General features: G+C 37.3%; 1 protein-coding gene across 1 annotated transcript; it reads right to left on the bottom strand.

The window, feature by feature from the left end:
- Positions 1–19,208: 19,208 nt before the first annotated feature.
- On the bottom strand, positions 19,209–26,061 carry LOC117340415. The gene is made up of 3 exons (XM_033902177.1): positions 25,762–26,061; positions 21,402–22,358; positions 19,209–19,612 (listed from the first exon to the last, which is right to left on the bottom strand). The coding sequence occupies exons 1-3, from the start codon at positions 25,982–25,984 to the stop codon at positions 19,209–19,211; spliced, it is 1,584 nt and encodes a 527-aa protein (XP_033758068.1). The 5' UTR covers positions 25,985–26,061.
- Positions 26,062–26,652: the final 591 nt, after the last annotated feature.

Here is a 26,652-nt window from a genome sequence, read left to right as displayed (position 1 = left end):
AGGCGTCTGCTTCTGGTTAGTAATGATAGACAAAAATATTAGTCCCTACTCCTAATATAGTAGGGATAGGGTCAGTACTGACTGGAAGCAGCCTGTGGTATACAACGGCTAAATATACATTTCTACTAAACAGTGTGTTTCCACGTTCAGATTTATGTAACTTATCAATTGAGAAACTTCAAATATCTTCATATTCCTTGACAATTTTATCGTATCTGGCCGATATAGAAATATCGAGCGGATTAGGAGATCCTGAGCGTTTTGTAAGTCGAAGTAGAAGACAAATATCATATTGTCTTAATATGTGATATGTACAACGACTTAAGAAATAAATATATCAAAAAGTGTTATTGACCAACATCTTCAATGTTTTGTAAAGTTATTGTTTGTCAATAACAACAAGGAATTCAGCCGTCTCGGCTTTATTTCAGAAGCCAATAAGATACGAGCTGTATTTCTGTAACTTGTACTCCAGGTTGATCATGCTGTTTCACATTCATTTTGTGTATTATCAATAATAAAATCAATTGAATTGAATTTAATATGTGCCCTATGGTTAACCGAGTGTTACACGCGTGTGTTATACCACTGATAACTTTGGTACAGGTAGTGGTAACGTAATACCATAGTTCCTCAGGAAATAAATTCTCATTATTGTATCATTTTAATCATTTTAATGTAAATACGGTCATTTGTATTGTGTGTAATAGTTATCATTTTAATTACAATTAACATTGAATGCCGACTTAATTGTCTATCGGAAACCGAATAACGGCACAAAGCAAAAATAAACCTGAGATCCAATCTTTTGCCTTCAGCACGATGCGTACATGTATGTGGATCCGCGTGCGAGGTCTCGTATCACTTCTTCTTTGCGTGCCCTAAATATCACATTATACGACAGACGCTTTTAAATGATCTCCATTGGTACCCTGGTAATATCACATTAGATATACTTCTAAGAGGTGATGCAGATCTAGAAAAAGATGCAAATCTTAGTATTGCAAAAGCAGTCCAACTTTATATTGACAGTACTGGCAGGTTTGGACTTTCTGAGCACCTTACCCCATTTCCTTTAACTACCCTGTATCTTAGCTATTACCTAATTAATTAATTATATGTTATACTGTATATATGTCAATAGTATATATCATTTATACATGTATCTGCTGGCTGGTATGGTTGAACGACTCAAGGACAGGAACGGTTTCTAGTGTATCTACAAAGTAAAGTTTTTCATGGAATGTGCATAACGGACAAAATTTTAAGAAAGTGTATTGATCGATGTTTTCCAGCCTGTCAGATAACTATTTACAACTTATCGCTACTGCTAAAATGTATGTGTATGTAAAAGAGTATTTGTACATAGGAAATGACTATTAACACCCCCCCCCCTTCTTTTTCTTCCATCTTTCCCTTTTTCTCCTTCTCTCCTTTATAGATTTTTTTTATTTATATATATATATATATATTGCATTCACCGCTGTCCATTATGTATTGATTTATATTATGTACTAGGGAGAGGGCGTCACTAAGTTGGAAAGACTTGTGTCCAATCCCATTTGTCAACAATTTATGACAATAAAATATGTTTAAATCAAACCTGAGCTGAAACAATCTTTATCGTAAGAACGAATTTTAACGTGTAAAATCATCTGTCCTCTACGACTGAGTCATCCTAGCATCTGTCCTCTACAACTGAGTCATCCTAGCATCTGTCCTCTACAACTGAGTCATCCTAGCATCTGTCCTCTACAACTGAGTCATCATAACATATGTCCTCTACGACTGAGCCATCCTTACATCTGTCCTTTACGACTGAGTCATCCTTACATCTGACCTCTACGACTGAGTCATCCTAACATCTGTCCTCTACAACTGAGTCATCATAACATATGTCCTCTACGACTGAGCCATCCTTACATCTGTCCTCTACGACTGAGCCATCCTAACATCTGACCTCTACGACTGAGTAATCCTAACATCTGTCCTCTACGACTGAGCCATCCTAACATCTGACCTCTACGACTGAGTAATCCTTACATCTGACCTCTATGCCTGAGTCATCCTAACATCTGTCTTCTACCTCCGAGTCATCCTAACATCTGTCTTCTACCTCCGAGTCATCCTAACATCTGTCCTCTACAACTGAGTCATCCTAACATCTGTCCTCTACGACTGAGTCATCCTAACATCTGTCCTCTACGACTGAGTCATCCTAACATCTGTCCTCTACGACTGAGTCATCCTAACATCTGTCCTCTACGACTGAGCCATCCTTACATCTGTCCTCTACGACTGTACGCCTGAGTCATCCTAACATCTGTCCTCTACGACTGAGTCATCCTTACATCTGTCCTCTACGACTGAGTGATCCTAACATCTGTCCTCTATGACTGAGTCATCTTAACATCTGTCCTCTACCTCTGAATCATCCTAACATCTGTCCTCTACCTCTGAATCATCCTTACATCTGTCCTCTACGACTGAGTCATCCTTACGTCTGTCCTCTACGACTGAGTCATCCTAACATCTGTCCTCTACGACTGAGTCATCCTTTTAACATCTGACCTCTACGACTGAGTCATCCTAACATCTGTCGTCTACGACTGAGTCATCCTAACATCTGTCCTTTACCACTGAGTCATCCTAACATCTGACCTCTACGACTGAGTCATCGTAACATCTGTCCTCTACGCCTGAGTCATCCTAACATCTGTCGTCTACGACTGAGTCATCCTAACATCTGTCCTCTACAACTGAGTCATCCTAACATCTGTCCTCTACGACTGAGTCGTCCTCACACCTGTCCTCTAAACTGCGATCACTGATAAATGTCTATATTACGAGTCTGCCACTTCCTTGGAAACGGTGACCGGAAGATATATATTGATCACAGGGAACATCTCAAAACCATTTTTAAAAACCTTTCTTTCTAAACGAAAGCTATTTAACTTGTGTTGTCAGCTTTAAGAAGATGTGTAACGGTCCTGGATTCCTTAGGGATGGTGTCCATCTTCGTGTCACCTAGTCTGAAAAAGTAAATACGAGTGATGAAAGGAGTTACTCAAGGATATTCTGTTTAAGTTCTTCTATTCTCTGGCTAAATATGCCGTATGCTTATATGGATTGGTCTCATTTGGTTAGTTTATTTGACGAGGTACATGTGGCACTCTAAAATAAACAAGACAAGCGGCTTTTGTTAAATGGACAAAATCGGTGAAAGAGCAGTGATCCAATACTTGCATCAAAAACTTAAACACCTAAGGATATCCATCAAGATTTGATATCAACACTAAGGACAGATGCCTATTCATATGCTACACTGAAAAGGTGGGTTGCTGGAATTTAAACGCCTTGAGGATGACCCCCGTTCTGGAAGGCCTGTCAATGTTGTAACCCCAGAAATGGTCAATAAAATTCATGATATTTTTATGACTGACAGACGAGTTACATAATGATATTACATACAGAACAAGTACATATATCGTTATTCATTACATGTACCACAAAATTAAATGACTCTGCTTTTATGAGAAACCTTTGTACGGCGGTAACGGAAGCTATTACCCCAAGTATCAATGCTGTGGTCCAAAACGCTGTCCGAGAGGCCGTCAAACCTCTTGATGATAGCTTAAAGTCGCAGGCTGAGAAAATTGACTCATTAGAAGAACAAAATAAAGCTATCTGAAGGGAACAAGGCTCTAGTTGGACAGGTAAATGAAGTGCAGAGTAACCTGGAACAATTAGAACAATATGGTCGTAAAAACTCTTACAGGTTTCATAATGTGCAGCTAAAGCCCGAGGAGTCGCAAAAAACCGACTCTGTTATAGTAAAGGTAGTGCGCGACAAACTCGATGTTCCATAACTGAAAATGACATTGACAGGTCTCATATAATTGGAAAGATAAACCCGACTACCGGCAAAGCGCAGCTTACCTGTCGCTTCGGAAACTGGAAAATAAAAAAGGACATACACACATCCAAGTCTAAACTAGAACAAAACCAAAACAAAACCTTTATCACGGAGGACCTGACGAAACATCGCCAGGGTCTAGTCGCACATTTGCTTCAACTCAAAGAAGAGAAATCTGCGGATATTTGCCAAGGAAACCCCTAACAACCAGAAACAAATCACTGACGCCCACGAAGACATCGATCTTCCTGACCCAAGACGCTAACAGACAAAAGGAATATATTATATCTATATACACATTTGGCTTTATCAATTATATGATAAATGATAGTGAAGTAAAGCAACAAAATCTAGCAATTTTCCTAGATTGACTTTTTAATTATTCGCATTTCTACAATACAAATATACGTGCATGTACATATTGTTTTTTTAACGTCCTAAGGACATTTAAACATATATAATTTTGATTATGCATATGCGCCCTCTCTTTGATTAAAGAATATATCTAAAAAAAGGATATATATATGTCAAGTAGTAATAACGACAGTACAGACAAGTAAATTGTCGAATTTTCGAGGCAATCTGCCCCTTTATCAAGACACAGGTAAATTACATACGATCACATATAGACATAGAACATGGAACAGTTACACAAATATAGTAGGTATAAACAACAAAAAATATCGTAATGTTGTAAAAATGTGTTACAATAAAGCAACGATGTTAGTAATTGGTTCAATCAGAGTGGAGCGTGGTCAATCGTGCCGATGACTCAGTTGACGTGGCAAGAGTTAAAAAAAGAATATATGTATACAATGTATATAAGATGTAGGGATAGATGGGGATGTTACTTGAGGTTCCATGTGTAGTTTTATTATTATTGTTTTGTTACTTTTGCAATAACATCGAAAACGGCGAGGAAAAGTACTCAGGTATTCAATATATGCAACATGATTCCATTAATCTATTATATTGACGAGTTACAATAAAAGTTTTAATATTTTGATCGTAATAACGATTTCGTGTATGGAATTCACCGATGCAGTACTGTCTGTCCTGGCAATGCAAGGCTCGTTTTTGTGTTACACGTGTTGTCTTATATTTTAATGTCGGTAAATATAAATGTCAAACTATTTGTTTAAAATGTGTTACAATAAAGCAATGATGTTAGTAATTGGTTCAATCAGAGTAGAGCGTGGTCAATCGTGCCGATGACTCAGTTGACGTGGCAAGAGTTGACATGACCAACACAGAAACTGAGCCCTTTACACGATTGATCAGGCTATAGATATATTGTATACTCTGAATTCTATCGCAACGATGTGCTCTTAATTTATTAATTGTGTATACGTTAGTTACAATTTTGTTAAGCTGTCCATCCTTCGTTTATTAAAGGATATACAAAATCCGTAATGGCAAATGACGCCTTGTTTCGTTTGAAACGTATGACGAGTCTTTTTATTCTGCTATTTTTCTGTTCTTGTATATATTTACATATTTGTTATACATAACAAAACCAGTGATCCTATATCAGTTTCCAAAGGTTGTATTTCAGTCCATTTGCCTCACTTTTCAAATTCAAAATAGTAAAACGTGCATTGATTTAGTTATGTATCGAGTGGCAATAGGGACATATTACTTCAAAATGTATGGCAAAGTTACATCTTGTTTATGTAAATGGCCACTTTTAATATGCTACTGTACCCTTTGTTTTTCTGTTATTCTGTTGTTTGGTATTAGGAAACTACTCGCATTAAACAGCGCACCAATGTTGATTATCTTCTGTACCCAGAGATGCATTTTAAACAACCCCTGTTATATTATTATACTGATATTACTCTAATGCAATGACATTGAAACCAAACTTGGACCTGGATAAGAGCAAAAGGAGTTATCGTTTCCCCCCACTTAAATATAAGGAGTATCCACAACAAAATTTACGACATAGAATCTCTAGCTCATGAATATACAGTCTTATTATTTACTGAAACGCATCTCGACGATAATGTACCAAACTCTGATATTTTAATTGAGGGCTTTTCTGAGCCACTCCGGCAAGACAGAAACTGTTTTGGCGGTGGTACCGTGTGTAATGGTTTGTATAACCGAAGATTTTCATTTCCGACGTCTACAAGATCTTGAATTTAACGGGGGTGAACTAATTTGGATTGAATTAAATTGTACTGATTACTCTTGTCTTATTTGCACTGTATACCGTCCTGAAGGATTCAACATACCATTTTGGGACAATTTCCAAACCTCTAGCGTTTAGTTATTGTTCTAATATTATTATACTTTGCGATATTATTATTGATAAAAGTTAGAAATAATTGACTGACTGGTGTTGTTCTCCCTTTTAATTTTACTAATGTTATAAACGAGCCTACCCGTATAACTACACATACACGCGATGTGTGGGTATATGAAGACACTGATTTTAACCAGTTTAATTATTGATTAGGAATTTTTCGTGGAGAGAACATTTTGAAAATTGTGATTTAGATAAAGCTTTTGATATTTTTATTTCATTCTTTCTCGAGTTTGCTAATCGTTGCATACCGATGAAAACAATAAATATTAGAAAGAATTATAAACATTGCTTCAATTCAGATTTGCGAAGGGAAATTAGAAAAATGGATAGGTTATACAAAGAAGATCGTAGATTCAATCGCCAAAACGATATCCTGAAATTCAAGCAACAAAGAAATAAAGTAAATAATATGAAAAAGTATGCGAAATCATAATTTTTTGAAAATACTATTGGTATCATTGATAATTCTTCAGTGAATGACTCTAAAACCTAGTGGAAGCGCGTGCATCGACTCATTGGTAAAACAGCTAAATCTGAATCAAATCCCTCGTTATATGATAGTGACACAGGTGTGTTAGTCTATGCTGATAAAGAAAAAGCAAATTTTCTCAAGTTTTTTGCTCTATAGCTAATAATGTTGATGAGCCTACTAACATCCCAGAATTTCCTTCAAGATGCCCTAATTCAATTACTTATATTCATTCTACTACAAATGAAATAAAGGATATTCTTTTTACATTGAACTTATGTAAAACAACCGGAAAAGATAAGATTAGTCATGAAATGCTAAAAAATACCGCAGAAAGTATATGCATACCTCTTCAACTACTCTTTAATTTATCTCTGAGTCAATGCAAGTTTCGAAGTCGGTGAAAAACTGCTATAACAAAACCTTTATTAAACAAGAGATCCCAGAGGGATCTTGGCGCCCACCATTGAATGATCTTCGTAAGTTCCATGTCAGATTGATCTTTTCTCTACTTTTCCCTTCATTTTACTAATCTGTGCAAATTGAGACATCCCACCAGTACTTTTCAAACAAGGGAATCCTAGCTATATAAGAAATTTGAGATTTAACGATAATGGCTGTTTGTTTGCCAGGTTGTTTTCAGGACAGACTGGTCCAAAAATGCAATACAAGGGACCAAGGGGAACCTACTTATGAAATTTGAGAAAGATCCATTCAGTACTTTGAGAAATAGAGATAAACTTCAATTGCCAAAATCAAAGATGGCGGTCTGTCGGCCATATTGTTTTCCAATTGATCTCAAAATGCAATAAGCATAAAGAGGCACCAAGGGGAACCTCCATATGAAATTTGAGAAAGATCTCTTCAGTGCTTTCTCAGAAATAGCGATAACAAACTTCAATTGTCAAAATCCAAGATGGCTGCCTGTCGGCCATGTTATTTTCAGATTGGTCTCAAAATGCAATAAGCATAAAGAGGCACCAAGGGGAACCTCCATATGAAATTTGAGAAAGATCCCTTCAGTACTTTCTCAGAAATAGCGATAACAAACTTCAATTGTCAAAATCCAAGATGGCTGACTGTCGGCCATGTTATTTTCAGATTGGTCTCAAAATGCAATATGCATAACTAGGCACCAAGGGAAACTTACATATGAAATTTGAGAAAGATCCCTTCAGTACTTTCTCAGAAATAGTGATAACAAACTTCAATTGTCAAAATCCAAGATGGCTGCCTGTCGGCCATGTTGTTTTCAGATTGGTCTCAAAACGCAATATGCATAACTAGGCACCAAGGGAAACTTACATATGAAATTTGAGAAAGATCCATTCAGTACTTTCTCTGAAATAGTGATAACAAACTTCAATTGTCAAAATCCAAGATGGCTGCCTGTCGGCCATGTTGTTTTCTGATTGGTCTCAAACTACAATATGCATAACTAGCACCAAGGGGAACCTTCATATGAAATTTGAGAAAGATCCCTTCAATACATTCTCAGAAATAGCGATAACAAACTTCAATCGTCAAAATCCAAGATGGCTGCCTGTCGGCCATGTTGTTATCCGATTGGTCTCAAAACGCAATATGCATAACTAGGCACCAAGGGGAACCTTCATATGAAATTTGAGAAAGATCCCTTCAGTACATTCTCAGAAATAGCGATAACAAACTTCAATCGTCAAAATCCAAGATGGCTGCCTGTCGGCCATGTTGTTTTCCGATTGGTCTCAAAATGCAATATGCATAAAGAGGCACCAAGGGGAACCTCCATATGAAATTTGAGAAAGATCTCTTCAGTGCTTTCTCAGAAATAGCGATAACAAACTTCAATTGTCAAAATCCAAGATGGCTGCCTGTCGGCCATGTTATTTTCAGATTGGTCTCAAAATGCAATAAGCATAAAGAGGCACCAAGGGGAACCTCCATATGAAATTTGAGAAAGATCCCTTCAGTACTTTCTCAGAAATAGCGATAACAAACTTCAATTGTCAAAATCCAAGATGGCTGACTGTCGGCCATGTTATTTTCAGATTGGTCTCAAAATGCAATATGCATAACTAGGCACCAAGGGAAACTTACATATGAAATTTGAGAAAGATCCCTTCAGTACTTTCTCAGAAATAGTGATAACAAACTTCAATTGTCAAAATCCAAGATGGCTGCCTGTCGGCCATGTTGTTTTCAGATTGGTCTCAAAACGCAATATGCATAACTAGGCACCAAGGGAAACTTACATATGAAATTTCAGAAAGATCCATTCAGTACTTTCTCTGAAAAAGTGATAACAAACTTCAATTGTCAAAATCCAAGATGGCTGCCTGTCGGCCATGTTGTTTTCTGATTGGTCTCAAACTACAATATGCATAACTAGCACCAAGGGGAACCTTCATATGAAATTTGAGAAAGATCCCTTCAGTACTTTCTCAGAAATAGCGATAACAAACTTCAATTGTCACAAGAGATCCCAGAGGGATCTTGGCGCCCACCATTGAATGATCTTTATAGGTTCCATGTCAGATTGATCTTTTCTCTACTTTTCCCTTCCTCTAAGTCTTACTAATCTGGGTAAATCCAGAAACAGCCCTCTAGTACTTTTCAAACAAGGGGAACCTATATATAAAATTTAAGATTTAGCGATAATGGCTGTCTGTCGGCCATGTTGTTTTCGGATTGGTCCCAAAATGCAATACGACAGAACAAAGGGGAACCTACATATGAAATTTGAGAAAGATTCCTTCCGTACCTTCTGTAAAATAGCGATAACAAACTTCAATTGTCAAAATACAAGATGGCTGCCTGTCGGCCAGGTTGTTTTCTGACTGGTCTCAAAATCCAATATGCATAACTAGGCAAAGAGGGCAACCTACAAATGAAATTTCAGAAAGATCCCTTCAGCCATTTCTGATAAATAGCGATAACAAAATTCAATTGTCAAAATCCAAGATGGCTGGCTGTCGGCCATGTTGTTTTCCTATTGGTCTCAAAATGCAATATGCATAACAAGGCACCGAGGGGATCTACATATGAAATTTGAGAAAGATCCCTTCAATACTTTCTGAGAAATAGCGATAACAAACTTCAATTGTCAAAATCAAAGATGGCTGCCTGTCGGCCATGTTGTTTTCCAATAGGTCTCAAAATGCAATATGCATAACTAGGCACCGAGGGGAACCTACATATGAAATTTGAGAAAGATCACTTTATTAGTTTCTGAGAAATAGCGATAACAAACTTCAATTGTCAAAATCCAAGATGGCTGCCTGTCGGCCATGTTGTTTTCCGATTGGTCTCAAAATGCAATATGCATAACTAGGCACCAAGGGGAACATATATATGAAATTTGAGAAAGATCCCTTCTGTACTTTCTGAGAAATAGCGATAACAAACTTCAATTGTCAAAATCCAAGATGGCTGCCTGTCGGCCATGTTGTTTTCCGATAGGTCTCAAAATGCTTTATGCATAACTAGGCACCAAGGGGAACCTACATATGAAATTTGAGAAAGATCTCTTCAGTACAATCTGAGAAATAGCGATAACAAACTTCAATTGTCAAAATCCAAGATGGCTGCCTGTCGGCCATGTTGTTTTCCGATCGGTCTCAAAACGCAATATGCATAACTAGGTACCAAGGGGAACCTACATATGAAATTTCAGAAAGATCCCTTCAGTACTTTCTGAGAAATAGCGATAACAAACTTCAATTGTCAAAATCCAAGATGGCTGCCTGTCGGCCATGTTGTTTTTCCGATTGGTCTCAAAACGCAATATGCATAACTAGGCAACAAGGGAAACCTACAGATGAAATTTGAGAAAGATCCCTTTAGTACTTTCTGAGAAATAGTGATAACAAACTTCAATTGTCAAAATCCAAGATGGCTGCCTGTCGGCCATGTTGTTTTGCGATTGGTCTCAAAACGCAATATGCATAACTAGGCACCAAGGGGAACCTACATATGGAATTTGAGAAAGATACCTTCAGTACTTTCTGAGAAATAGCGATAACAAACTTCAATTGTCAAAATCCAAGATGGCTGCCTGTCGGCCATGTTGTTTTGCGATTGGTCTCAAAACGCAATATGCATAACTAGGTACCAAGGGGAACCTACATATGAAATTTGAGAAAGATACCTTCAGTACTTTCTGAGAAATAGCGATAACAAACTTCAATTGTCAAAATCCAAGATGGCTGCCTGTCGGCCATGTTGTTTTGTGATTGGTCTCAAAATGCGATATGCATAACTAGGCACCAAGGGGAACCAACATATGAAATTTGAGAAAGATCCCTTCAGTACTTTCTGAGAAATAGCGATAACAAGAATTGTTTACGGACGGAGGGACGGACGGACGGACGGACGGAGGGACGGACGGACGGACGGAGGGACGGACGGACGGACGACGGACCACGGACGCAGGGCGATTTGAATAGCCCACCATCTGATGATGGTGGGCTAAAAAGGTGAACGTTTCTTATCCTCTGATTACAGATCTATTTATCTCCTTAGTACTGTTACTATGGTGTTTGAACGAGTAATCTACAAACATTTATATAATTGTGTCATAGATAACAATCTTTTATACAAATATAAACAGTTACACATATCATAACATTTGTTTATCTTTAGAGAGAAAAAATCCCAAACAAACCTGTATGGTATTTTATGACATACCAAAGGCTTTTGACAGAGTTTGACATGACGGTTTAATGATGAAAGTTAAAGCATATGGTTTTAAAGGGAATATTTTTAATTGGTTGAAAGATTACCTAAGTGGTAGAAATCATTTTTTTGTTTATTTATTCAATGCAGTTTCTTATACAGGATACATAAAGTCTGATGTACCACAAGGTTCTGTATAAGGTCCGTCCGTTTTTGTTTCTGTTATATATCAATGTTATTTGTGAAAATTTGTTTTCAATGACAAGAATGTTTGCTGTGACTCTTCGCTGGCATATTCTTCAAATAACAGCGCAGACATTGAAAATTATATGAACTGTTATTTAGCCGTTATTGAGTATTGGTGGGAATAAATGGAATGTAAATTTTTTATCCGAATAAAACAGACGTAGTTATTTTTAATGGTTCTCTAGAACAGCTTGATATCCGGTTGACTTTGAATAATAATACACCCACAAAGAGTGCTACACATAAACACTTAGGAGTAACTTTAAAAGAAAATGGAAAGAGGGAAACACATATATATAACATTGTCAGATCAGCCTCTAAGCATTTGTCTGTTTTACGAAAGTTGAAATTTACTGTTAAAAAGAACTTTCATCTAAATTATATATTTTATTCATTAGACCTATTTTAGAATATGCTAGTGAAGTGTGGAATCATGGTTGTACCATTGTAGATATTGATAAGATAGATAAATTACAACTGGAAGCGGCCAGAATAGTAACAGGTTTGCCTTTATTTGCTAGTAGACGGTTATTGTATGATAAAACTGGTTGGGAAAAAACTCGAAGACAGACGAAGGCAGAAAAAGTTGTTATTGTTGTACAAAATGCATGATAAGCTAGCTCTTTATTATTGAAATGATATTTCTCCCAATAGAGTAAATGGCAATAATAGATATAATCTAAGAATTGGCCAAGACTATGTACTACCCAAGTGTCGATACGTTTTGTATGAAAAATCTTTTATCCCCAGTACTCTGAAAATATGGAACTTGCTAAATATATATACCAGAACTAAATAATAGGTATAAAAATTCAAAAGCAGTGTTTCTAGGAAAGGCAAACCTGTTACTAAACGGTCTGTTGGCAATAGAAAACTTGATATTATACACACTAGACTCAAGCACGGCTGTAGTACGTTAAATGCAGATCTCTTCAAATGTTTCATTGTATTATCACCAGAATGTAATTGATCTTATCCGTTAGAAATTCAAAATCACTACTTTACTTAGTTTGTATACGCCCGCCGCGAAGACGTATACTGGCGTCACCCTGTCTGCCGTCCATTCGTACGTCAACATTTCCATTGTCCGGCGGTTTCCCGTCAAAGTACTGAATGAATTTCAATGAAACTTCACACATGTGTTCCTTGCAACAAGTGCTGGAGACGAGTCGAACTTCAAGGTCATGGTTTGTGAATCTAGGTCACTGTTACTATTTTTAGAAATCTTATATAACTTTTTCAAAATGGCTACCCAGGAAACAATTTGAGCTGAAGGACCCAACTTTTTTTTGATTATGTGCTATACGAGACCCTAAACTTCTGTTGTAAACCATAACTGCCAAATTGAATTCAAGAATTTTAATGATATACTCCAAAACGTTAACACTAAAGTCTATGGAAAAACAATTGGTTGGTTGGTCCCTAATACCAATGGAAAGGCCTTGTCAAATACCTAAGCTGTATCCTCGTTAATGTTGACACAACGCGGTTTTATTAAAACTTAAACCTAGTTCCATTGAACTTTGCCCCGGCGAGCTAATAACGTTATTTTTTTTATTTATAAATCAAGACAAAACATACATTTGTATATCAAATCCAGGTTATTAACATATTTGAGCTCAGAAAGTAAGTCCTTTTGATACGAGAAAACAAATATAACACTCTGCTGGCAAAATATCAGGTCGCCGGGTCTTCTGGAACTTGATATTTGACTCCTTCGACTTCGCAAATATTTCAAGGATTGTTGTTAAGCAACTTCATAGCATAGCACTAAATATCAGGTCACATAGCACTGTTATGCTGGTTGATTATGGTCATTTTGTTGTGAGCCGACCAGATCCAGCCATGCGAAAAGCAAGCACAAGTTCAATATCACTTCCTTTATATAATTCTCAACTGATCTGCGTTGCTGGTATCTCCTTGAAATCCGTCCTTACATAACCCTAGCTATTGGTGTTTCCTTGACAACTGCCTCACATTACCTGACATATATATTGGATTCTCCTTGACATCCGTCCTTCACATGACCTTAACTATTCGTGTCACCTTGACACCATTCCTTCACATGACCTTCGCTAAAGTAATTTACTTGACATCCGTCGTTCGAATGACCTTAGGTTTTTGGGTGTCTTTGACAACCGTCGTCACATGACCCTAACTCTCCGTGTTCCATTTATATCCGGCCTTCAAGGACCTTAGCTACTGGTGTCTCCATGACAACAGTCCTCACATGACCTTAGATATAGGTGTCCCTTTGACATCCGTACCTTACCCATGTATTTGAAATACGTTATGCTGACAACACGGATAATACAGAGCAAAAGAAAACAAAAATGTATTTTTGGAATATTAGTATTTTATTGAATATAAAAATAAACACTTAATATATGGGTACAGTATAAAACCAATTTCAATGATAACCTAAAATATAGAAAAATATTTTTGACAATATCAACAGAAATTCAAAGTTAGATGCTGATTGGACATTATTATTGCAACAAACTGTTACCGTTAAATGGATAAACACACTAGTATATTGAATCCGTATTACATACAAATATAGTAATACAATCGTTACGCTAAATTATGTATACGAGGCGATTGTTATACATGTTTATATTTATAAATTATCAGACACTGCATGATTCTGAATGAGAAACACATAAAACGCTTATCTTGCATACAACATTAGATAAGAATGACACTTTAGAATTGCTAACGATAAGTTTCATATACAAAATATAATGAGTAACTTGTTGCCCGCATATTAAACGGTTCGGTAATATATGACTTATCATGATAATGATAACCATGTATTATGAATATGCAATGTCCTCTGATTCATCAATATGTGTTATTGATGACAAACTATCAATGATTTAGTCCTGGTAAAGTTATTCCTGAGCGAGGAAGTATAACTTGCTTCCCCTGATAGAAATGTAGCACAGTGTTTGTTTGCTATATTATATATATATATATATATATATATATATATATGTGCAATCCATTGTGTTAACCCGCGCTCCGCATTGTTGGTGCTTAGAATCTTATTACATTATGTATGTTCCTATGATCCGCCCTCCGTACCACCGTACACGCGATGTCACGTGATTGCTACTTTCGTTTTATCTATGTAAGTTATTGTGTGACGTAATGTTTGTGTATCTGTCAATCATGTCTCGTGACTGGACTGACTGACCACGGATACCTCGTGCGTCATGACTTGGGCGCATTTCTTTTCCCGCCGTCTTCCTTTCTTTCTTTCCCTAGACTCTCTCTCTCTCTCTACCGCACTTCTCATCCAGACGTGGAGCTGTCCACATCTACACATACGCTCTCTGGCCATGGTTACGAAACCACTATAGCTATTTTGTCTACACTTTGTGTCGGGTCCCCAGCACCATATGCAGGGTGAGTACACGGAGTACAGCTAGTTATATTTTGTTAATTATTGCTGTTATATTCTATAGGATTTCTATATATTTTATATCAAATAATGCCGTATCGGTTATTATTGTATTTTCTAATAATTCTAAGCCGAAGCTAGATATAGTTTCAGTACATTTCATAGCCAGTTTATATACATATGCCTAACTATCCTTATTAGCTAGACCAGTTAATATATTTCTGGACTGTGTATGTGCGCTGGTATGTAAGTCCGTGTGAAAGCCACGCTAGTGTTTTGTATGTGTTGATTGTCTATAGGTCAAGTGCATTCGTGTACGAAGTTCGTATATATATATTTGTATTTTTAACATTGCATGGACCATTTCTGTTAGGAATAAAAGGAATTAGAACCGACGAACGTTTTGGTCATTCTTGCAAAAGAACCCTAATACCACAGAAATATGCAAAACATATTCTTGGGCGATGACGTCAGATTTGTTAAAACACTGAAATGATTTTAGTTTATTAGAATAAAGGCAGAAAGTTAGAACAACCGCAAGGCTGAGAATCATTAAAAGAAGTCGTTATCAGTCGATCATCGAAGGCTCATTGGGTCTCTTGTTTGTGATAACTTATACTTTTTAAAAATTTGTTTTGAATATCAAAAATAACTTCACTTTATGTCTTGCCTGTCCATTCACAAAAAAAAAAAAAATACAACAAGAAACAAAAAACAACGACCGACTCAATGCAAATCTTTCAGTTTGATATTAATTTTCTTTCCTGAAAAATTCATTTCGAGGCACATATATGATATACCCTCGTTTCAAAGATATGGAAAATAAGATAATGATTAAACATCGTTATTGCAACAAAACACATTCTAATCATAAATTTATAAAACAATCAGTACTTATTACATACCAATATCTAAGTGCAATATGATAATAATAAAAAACAGACATATATTTCATACAAATGAAATAACCACATCGCTACGATAACACATAAGATACAAGGTTTATACAAACGCAGACGCTGCGTCGTTTTTAATGAGTTACAAATATATCATTAACCTTGCATACAACTTAAGATACAATGGCACTTCAGATTGCTGTAAATTAATTATCATATAAAGATATAAGAAGCATCTACTTCCGACATATTACTATATACTGTTTAATCTATGACTTATAATAATAACACTATGCTTTGTAATATAGTAACACAACTGACGAAGGAAGACAACTTTATGACTCGTGCCTCGAATTCACGATCTACGGGACCCAGTCGCCGAGCCACACATACCCGCAGCTAATACCGCTGCTCTAAAAAGGAGCGTTTCAATGGCACAGTGATGGTCGGTCCGTACACATATATAGAGTGAAAAAATTGTTGGTACTTTATAATTTATCTTGCTGTTTTTTCGCCCCTTTAACAGCCAGTATCATTTTGAGGCCGGGTCTCCTTGTCGTAGCTGGTGGCTACCTCATTGAACAACAAACTGCAAATCTAGATCAATTTGGCTAAAGTGATTTGCTCAAGGATGTTATCATTTAATTGCAGACCGGTCCGTTTCTCTTCCTACCGAGAAATACAAACCACCAGAGTGGGGAGCGACGAACCACGCACCTCGGATCTTCAGCTGAGATAACGAAGGCCAACGCCCCAACCGACTGAGCTATCCCCTATTGACCCTATCAACAAGAGGCGATACATGTCCTTTTTGATAAAAGCTTTGTTTTTAACCATGGTATTCTCCTTGGCCTATTGCATCTACGGACAGGGATAAGCCAGTTATGTGTTATTGTGTACCCCTTTCATACATTGAGAAGAAAGTGTTATTTTTTACTGACTTTGATATGCCAATACCAGGGGACAGTCCTACTAAAACGTACGGTCATTTAAGGATTGTGTACACGACTAACGGACACAACACAAAGTCACGCTAACGTGATGCCAACCGGTTACAGAATATTACCGAAAGCAAGTTAGTCCTTATCACCAACATATTTAAGGTGAAGCTCAAGCAGAGAACAGTACAGAACTGAAAGCTTTTTAGAAGTGCTAAAAAGAACAAAAACACACATCAAAGCACATCCCGAAGAGTACCTATTGATAAGCATGCAAATAGGACAACATGAGCATTCCGTACGTCATAACTCTAGGACAACTTAACAGGAGTAATACGTCAACTGAAAGTAATAGAGTGCGGTATAAGGAAGAGAGAAACAAGTTGTTTAGGTACATGGGAACCGATGCGGTGAAAAAAACTGGACAATATCCCTATACGGAAAAATGTTATTTTTACTAAATCATATTACCTGAAGTCGTCATGTTATATTCGATTGGGTTACTGCACATACGGGAATACCCGGTAATGAAAAAGCTGCAAATTCAGCATAATCACTTCCACCGACAAATTGTTCACATCGTTTAACCGATTTGAAACCGTTTATAACATTTTAACAAAATTTACGGTTAATTATGTGCAAAATGAATGGAATCAATACATAGACAACAAATTACATTGGGTTAAAACAAATATCGATGAATGGTCTGATGCTGTAAAGACAATCGCCGAAACGATGTCGGTCTATACCCGATATGAATAACCATGGCCAAATTTACTCAAATGTGATTGGTCGAAAAATTCTTTTCATTTTTCTATGAAAGAAATTTCGAGAATGGCGCGAAAAATGTGACGTCACAATACGACAATTGACGTTACGTATTGATTTGAGAAAAAGAATCCCATTTGAAACCAGTAAAATTGTACATAAAACCTGTTTTAAATTAGAAAATCATTTTCAAAAATTAATTATAAGCGTTAATGTCAATTATTTTTTAGTTTCATCGGGGTATGAAATTTTTTTTCAAAATTTGTTTCATACCCTTATTGAACTAAAAAAAAAGTGACATCAATGTTTAAATGTGTCATGTTGTTTTATTTGATACATGTTTTGTTAACTATTTATTGGCCCAAACAACCTGCTAAGTATTCATGGGCCATTAAGAATATAATAGTGATATTTTGTTCTGCAATATGATAAATGTTATGTCTGTATAATTCCAAAAACGAAAACAACTTATAAGACCAATATACAATCAAACATACTGTTTAATATCATTGTTATGATATTATTGCCCTGCAGAAGGCCGTATGAATGGTATCTGCTGCCCCCAATGCATGCTCGTAAGAGGCGACTAAACTTGGGATCTTATTCTTTTTTTTTTTTGAACAACTTTCTTCTTCCTGATGTCTCCCTTGACAATGCCTCACGTTTGGCCTTTAGTTGAGCGTTCGCCCATGTGAGGAAGGCTTTGGGTTCTGTCCCCTGGTCGAGACATACCAGAGTCATTACAAACGGTAGTTGCTACTCCTGCTTCGCGCTCAGCATATTAGGAGTGGGGCGACTGGTTCGCCCGTTGTCAGTATAATGTGACCGTTTGAGGTGTCCTGCTGGGTGTCTTTGGCAGTATGCTTCCGTGAGGTAGCACTATAAATCGTCAAAAGTTCCGGCCTATCACTTTACACAAACATTTCGCAGCCTCCCAAAACAGACATACGCACTCACCACATGCATGCATATCGCACGCACGGGAGGCCGTCATTAAATGACCCTAACTGTTGATAGGACGTTAAACAAAATAAACCAAACCAAAGCTAGGATATTAAATCTTAAGTCAAAATATGTTTTAACAATAAAGAAAACTTAAACATTTCGTCGCAAAGCATGATGATGGCTAACCTATCTGATTTCTAACAGAAATAACAGATTCAAAATGCATGTACCATGTATTACATATATCAAAATATATTGTATTATAATTATTTATATATAAGATACAAAGGCTGTTGCTTAAGTTTGGTTGGCATTTCTTTACGCAATATTAACAGACTCGGTTTACTAAAAAAAGATACAGAAAAGAGGCCTTTGGCTACATAGCTGGTGGCCAGTGTTCCCTAGACTGCTGCATGCATTTGATCTGACGCTTCAAAATTAGAGCACTAACAGGTCAGCACCTATTTTCTGGTCAAACATCCCACACAATCGTAAGTAGCCTCAATAATGTTTTGGCTAACGGACACATCCTTATCAAAAATCAATTGTAATTTTTTTTTGTTTTATTCAAGGTATGGACCAAGTTACATTGAGTTTTCGTCGACTGACCGTGAACAATAACCCTTTTACCCACTGATTGTGAATTGTGAACTTGCCTTAAAATGTTTCCATTCTACAAGTAGGACCAAGAGCATCTAGCAGTGCTCCGATTGGCGTTACTACAGCACTTCCGTTAGACATGTGACCAATAGACATACCGATGCAGTGTAAAGACGTTCCATTCAGCATAAACACTGCTGATCCAGAGTCACCCGGAAGAAACATATTAACAGCTGATTTTAGTCCCTCCACTTCATACTGATCTTTGAAACAATACATATTAGCAGAAAATAGCTTTCCTAGAACAGTGGAAAGAGGTCTCACGCTTACACCATCAACGACCAAAGAACCTTTTGTTAGGTGGGTTTCGCTTCCAAACTGGACAACCATGTTGCTAGTGCCACACTCGGAAATATTGCGGACTATGGAACCATTGTTGTATTCTGGTAGCTCTTTAAATCCTGAAATGAAAGAATAAAAATATCACACAGACATACATAACAAATGCATTGCTGTTGTCGTTCATTCAATTAACATTTCCGGTTTTCCCTGTGTGCCAGCTGCATGCCTGTGATTAACAATGTAACACTAAGCTAATTCACTGAAGGAAGTATATTGCCGAATTGGTTTGGTTTATTTTGTTTAACGTCCTATTAACAGCTGAGGTCATTTAAGGACGGCCTCCCGTGCGTGCGACATGTATGAGTGTGATGAGTGTGTATGTGTGCTTTGGGAGGTTGCGGTATGTTCGTGTTAAGTCTCCTTGTGATAGGCCGGATCTTTTGCCGATTTAGAGTGCTACCTCACTGAAGCATACTGCCGAAGACACCCAGCAGCACACCCCACCCGGTCACATTATACTGACAACGGGCGAACCAGTCGTCCCACTCCTTATTTGCTGAGCGCTAAGCAGGAGCAGCAACTACCATTTTTAAAGACTCGTCCCGGCCAGGGGGACAGAACGGAAAGCCTTCCTCACAGGGGCGAACGCTCAACTACAGGCCAAAAGTGAGGCATTGTCAAGGGAGACATTAGGAAGAAGAAAGTTGTTCAGAAGGAAGAGAAAAGATAAGATCCCAAGTTAAGTCGCCTCTTACGATCATGCAAAAGGGGGGGGGGGGGGGGGGGGGGGGGGGGGGGGGGGGGACAATTCTTACGCCCTACCTACAGGGCAGATATTGCCGAAAACGCCCAGCATTTTCCGCTCCAAAAGTGCTGAGCATTTATCAAGAGTATGAACCACTATTTTCGTTCACTCTGTTATGCCTCGACAAGGAGACAGGGACCTAAACATCCCGCTTAAGGGCGAACGCTCACATAAAGGCCGAACATGAGACGATAGCAAGTGGGACTTTAGAAAGAAGTAGAAAAAGAAGAAAAGACAATATCCCAAATTTGGTCGAATTTTGATGATTTTGCAATGGGGGCAGCAGGTTTGTAATAGGATGCGAAGCATTGAAAAATAAAACCATGCAAAATAATAAATCGATATGATCACTGGACTACTTAAGACCTTGAATGAACAATGCAACTCAGTGATTAACAATCTACTACCAGGTGTGACACTATAGCAAGGAATGTGTAGATAATAAAATTTGTCTGATAGACCAGCATTTGAATTTCTGTTGGTGCTTTCAAATAGAAAATATTAACTATGTTAGTAAGCGCTACAGGAGCAGCAGGTCCAGGTATAGATCAGTATGGTTGGTACAGGGCACACACACCAGCTTACTTAGGTGAACCCATGACCCAAATATAAAGTTCCAGTAATATTAGTGTACATTAATGAAGGTCAGAGGTCAAAAATGAAGTCCGTGATCTACCTTTGGTGCATGATAACCGCGTCATCTAGGTAACTTCATGTCAAGTATGAAGTTCCAGTCAAAACATTGGAGATGATAGAAACTAGAAAAAAAAAACATTTTCTCTGATGTAGGTCGGAAATACTGTATTTTGGTACATGACATAGCGGCTGACCTAGGTGAAACCATGACGAAGTACAAAGTACCAGTGACAAGTAGTCTAGGGGATGGAGCCCGGGCAAGATAAAGTGCGGAAGGATGGGCAGAAGGAAGAACGGACATAACGCAAAACTAGTCCCTCTCCCTGGGCCTAATTACACGTCACACATTGGAGACTAATAACTAGAAACCATGGGAATTAATGCAAACAGTAATAACTTGTGGACACTCAGGTAAGGTGCTCATTCCACTTAATTTTAAGACTACATGGTTACCTTAGAGTACCTACCCGTATTTCTATATCTGAAAGTGTGATCCATGGCAAATCTTCCTTTAATCGGTTTTCTAGTTGAATCAGATATGGCCACAACAGCCACATCAATGCCGGTAGGTAGCTGTGGGTTGAAAATTGCCCTCTGCACAAATCCACAACTATCACCACTTGCAGTTGAAGAACCCGGAGAAGGTTGGGCGACATAAATGCGGTTGAATGCATTGACGCTATAATTAATCTGTGGGTTGAAATCAAACAGCACATGGGCACATGTTAGGAAACTCATCTTATCATTGTAGTTTACTAACGGACCAAGTGATCCTCCGCCGTTTTTAATACGCTTTGTTATCTTCCCAATGTTGCATCCCATTTTTAGATCTCTGTGTCGAGACGAGCTTGGCAAAGTATTATATCCTCCAAGTTCAAAATAGCCTTCCCGTACATCGATACTAACTGAATCAAGCTCTCGAGGGAACTCTTCTTCTCCGATAGGTACAACACCTTTCGTACTACAGTAAAGCACAATGCATAGACACTGTTCCAGTTCTGCTCCTTTACGTTTAGACCGCACAGAAGAAACACTGATGATATTGAGGTTGCTATGGTTACACCATAGGGTATTGCTGTGTGATTGAATGACTTGTTTTGCCCTTTCCATGTCCTCTTTGGGGATAGTGTACTCTTTCCCTTTGTTTTGTGACACTGTCCGGGCTTCGTTATCGACTTTGTAGGGGTTTCTCAACATGACTAATCCTATACCTTCCTTTTCGTGATTGCTTGCGTGCAATACGTGTGGAGAATATACCACAAATACTTTCCTCAATGAACCGTCATCCGTTTTCATGTGACCAGGAATAACCGCAGGTTTTTGTTCTGAATATTTCATTTTCAGTCGTTCTCCAACCTCAGCCATGTCCTTGGAACTGTTGAGTACATCTTCAAATGTTTCCAAGAAGGTTCTATTACTTTTGTCTGTAATGTAAAGGTTTTATAAAAGCAATTCTGTACAATAACATAACCAGTACATGTATTTTGCTATGTATTAAAATAATGATACTTTCATTGTAAACATTTTCAATGATGAATATTTTCTATCAGGGTCATTCCAATTTTCATAGTAAAAAATACATAAATCAGCGATGTACCTGCTATGTCCTGTAATAAGAATGACAAATGTTTAGGTATATTCCAAAGAATTCTTTTGTATTCATCTTTTAAATGTAGCACCCTATACTGTTTCAGCTTAAAAATGATGTCAACTGCATTGCAATTTCATAACATTTCCTTCTTTTTAGGTATGCTAGATTCAAATATTTTTATTGATGGAAGAGTTTTATGGCATTTTCACCGAAATGGTTGATTTCATGACACTGATGAACAATTTTCGAATTTTGAACACAATTGCATTATTTTCCGTTGTATATATTTCAAAATGGTAACTACTATCAGAGCGGTAGGGAAATTTATGATATGCATATACTAGCCCTGTCTGACCACAGGGGCAGATTTATTGACGGCCACAAAATACCCATATATGATAAAATCAAATAATCCTCATACACCACAGGGCCCTACTGGGCCAAAGGTTACGTTTCCCCACGGTGAGGCGACTTAATGATGTGCGCAACAAATTCAACGTCCAAAGACTGATGGGGCGAAAATGGGTAAAACTGACTTCGACTTCATTCAACGTCTTCCCAGTTCCCAGATTTGGTAAAATAAAATACTATTCAAAGATGGAGTGTTCTATATTTGATATGGTGTTATTGATATTTTACTAAAATGAAGAACATGTTCCAGTGATAATTTAATGACCCTTGGCTCACACGTTTTCCAACACCACGTAGCAAACTTTATATACCCTTTTCTGTACCTGTTCAATTTTAACTGGAAACAAAATGAAAACCTAGTTATAATTGTCGGCGTAGTCCGATTTTGCACATACCGGCATTGGTTCTAATTGACTGCAAGGGCTGATTCGCAGGGCCAAAATGGGCCAGATTGACTAAAACATTTCAAGTATTAATATCTAAATATAGTAGAATAAAATATTCTAAATTGATGTAAGGATTGCAAGGTTCTTTAATAAAGTTGAGGATCTTATTATCCCTATGCTTCGTATTTGCCTCTGGGAAGGGTTGAAGTTTGTAATAATATACAATTGTATATAGGAAACTTAATCAGTTTTGAATGGAACTTATAGAAAGATTTGATAGAAGTTTTGAATGGAACTCATTGAAAGATTTTATTGGAATTATAACAGTTTAACATTACAAAATAGTTTTGTCCATCCCGGGGCCAGAGATGCAAGTCCAAAGCTGTCAAATTTACTTTTATATCTTTACATGTCTGTGAGTTTGGTGGTGTGGATTAATATACATGCAGTAATTATATATGTATGTCGGTACTTTGTACTGTCAAATTCTAAGCAGATTGTGATGATAATTATAAAGCGTGAGATTTAGTATGTGTGTGGTTAAGTGTGTATGTCTCTCTGTCTATGTTCTCGTCTTATTAAATCGTATAGCGGAAAACTTTAGCAGGGCAACTTTGGTTGTTGCCTGGCAACTGTCAGCCAAAATGCCGATAGGTACATAAGAATGTAGCTATTGAACAACTACTCACGAAACATGTAACAATACAATTAAGGTTTGGTTCTGGTTTTATTGGTTTAACGTCCTATTTACAGCTAAGGTCATTTAAGGACGGCCTCCCGTGCGTGCGACATGCATGCGTGTGGTGAGTGCGTATGTGTGTTTTGGCAGGCTGCGGTTTGGTTGTTTCTTTTGTTTAACGTCCTATTAACAGCTAAGGTCATTTAAGGACGGCTTCCCGTGCGAGCGACATGGGAGGCTGCGGTATGTACGTGTAAACTCTCCTTGTGATAGGCCGGAACTTTTGCTGATTTATAGTGCTACCTCACTGAAGCATACTGCCGAAGGCACATACCACAAGTTTTTTGTGAAAACAAAGCCATCTATCCATACCATTCAATGATTGGTTTAGTTTGGTTTATTTTGTTTAACGTCCTATTAATATCTAAGGTCATTTAAGGACGGCCTCCCGTGCGGCCCCCATTCCATGATCGTAAGAGGCGACTAAATTTGGGATCTTATCTTTTCACTTCTTAACAGTTTGGTTTGGTTTATTTGTTTAACATTCTATTAACATCTAAGGTCTTCGGGAGTATGCTTCAGTGAAGTAGCACTATAAATCGGAAAACGTTCCGGCCCATCACAAGGAGACGTAACACGAACATACCGCAGCCTCCCAAAACACACATACACACTCACCACACACATGCATGTCGCACGCACGTTAAACAAAATAAACCAAACAATTCTTACGCCCTTCCTGCAGGGCAGACCATTCAATGAACTGATGTTAACACTTTAGCTGTATACTCATTGTTAAACCTGTATTAATCGATAAATTACGCTTGCTTGGCCACCTTAAAAAGTACAAGAAGCTTAATATCAGTTGTAAAAGATTAAGCGTCAAACAGATCAAGGTTAAATTCGATTTAAACACACTCTCCAAATGAGAACTATGGTGATGAAAACAGAAGTATTAATCATATCAACAAGCATATTAAACGTCTGACTTCAGATCCCACAAAGACATATACTATATCAAAATGGAATGATGCTATCAAACACATTAAATTTTAACTTCCTAAATGTACTTTTTACCTCTTCAATTTGTTCATCGTAAGTTGTGAATTTCATTTAGTGTCATTTTCGTGTTGAAAGTTCATTAATGATTTCAATTGGCGCCTGATCAGTCTCATGTGATAGAAATTGGACAGGGAAGAGGTCGTGATTATCATAATTATCATTCTTAAAATGATAAAAGTAATTATACGTTTGCGTTCATCATTAGCAAGTATCATGTCAACATAGTATTAAATTTTAAAGAACATGTTTTACATATATGTTTGATCATCCGACCTGTTGCTTAATTGAACATTATATAAGAAAACTGGTGCTATGGTGACCTATCATGATAACACCGTATTCCATCAATGTAATGCACCGACTTTGGCCATGCATTCTATAACGTGATCCTACTGGATTTCTTCGTCTGTAAAATGCAATTTAAACCTGAAAAGCCGCCTTAACCCCTTCATTACCGTTTGCAATAAAGAAACGTCATCACTGAATTATGATTTAGATTACATCAGTGCTATAATGTCATTTGACCTATAGCACACACATTTTACTTTATCATAACGCCTAATTTCCGTTTGTAGTCTGCATTCCTTGGTCACTTCCTCTAGATACATTACTACTAAAATTATATTCCCAACTCAATGTCGTAAAACATTAATTTATATTTGAGCTCTAATTCTAATTTCCAGTTTGTTTGAACTTACCCTGTCTTTGCTGTGGAACAGAGGATGGTGTGTCGAGGGTAGTTGAGAAAGCACCTGAATGACCAGGAATAGGTTCGCATTCTGTACTTGCGCCAGGATCGTCAGGCAAACTATGTTCGGGTGCTTGAGCTTTGTGCTCAGCCTTTGTTTTTTTGTCGTCAATATCGACCGCAGAACCAGTATCAGTCATATTGTTTTGTTCAACAACAGAAGCTGTGTCCATGCCTGTTATTTCTACATCTGTTTGAAAACTTCTCTCCGATGATCCAGCCGTTGAACTGCTGCTTGCGCTCGGTCCTGTGAATTAATTATTGAAATCAAAACACATTGTCCAAATCACCCGCGGTATCTTATGTGTTATACTTTAATATGTTACCATCTATAGCCCGAGGGAGATATTTTTTCTTTGAGAGTAAATGTATTTACATCCATGCATTTTCAGGCAAACACTTAATTGTAAACAGTCGATTTGATTTTTTCTGGTCTGATGAATCTAATGCAGAATGTATGATTGGAAACTGCAGCGAAAAGGTAATTTGATTATACACACAACAATGATAATGGTTTTTTAACTCGTGGCTATCAATACTTTACAAATGTATATGCTGTTTAAATACATGATTAATATACAGTGTACATCTAAAAAGACTTACTTGATGACAATACTTAACCTAAGCCTACAATACTCCTTAATTTGCAAACAATATGGCAACAATATGGAAATACCAAAAGCATCGTCCCTAGGTGAACAAATAATAATGATAATCCGAAAATCAGGATAACACAGAACAAAACAGCTTCAAATTAAAAAGGATTGTTCTTGTGTTAAAATATATAATAAAAACTAACTATCCAGGCACTAAAATACTAAAGCTGTTTCCTTTGACATAA

This window comes from Pecten maximus, chromosome 13 (assembly GCF_902652985.1).
Source record: "Pecten maximus chromosome 13, xPecMax1.1, whole genome shotgun sequence".
Taxonomy (NCBI): Eukaryota; Metazoa; Mollusca; class Bivalvia; order Pectinida; family Pectinidae; genus Pecten; species Pecten maximus.
Note: the sequence above shows the minus strand (reverse complement) of the source record. Positions and strands in the feature narration are given on the sequence as shown.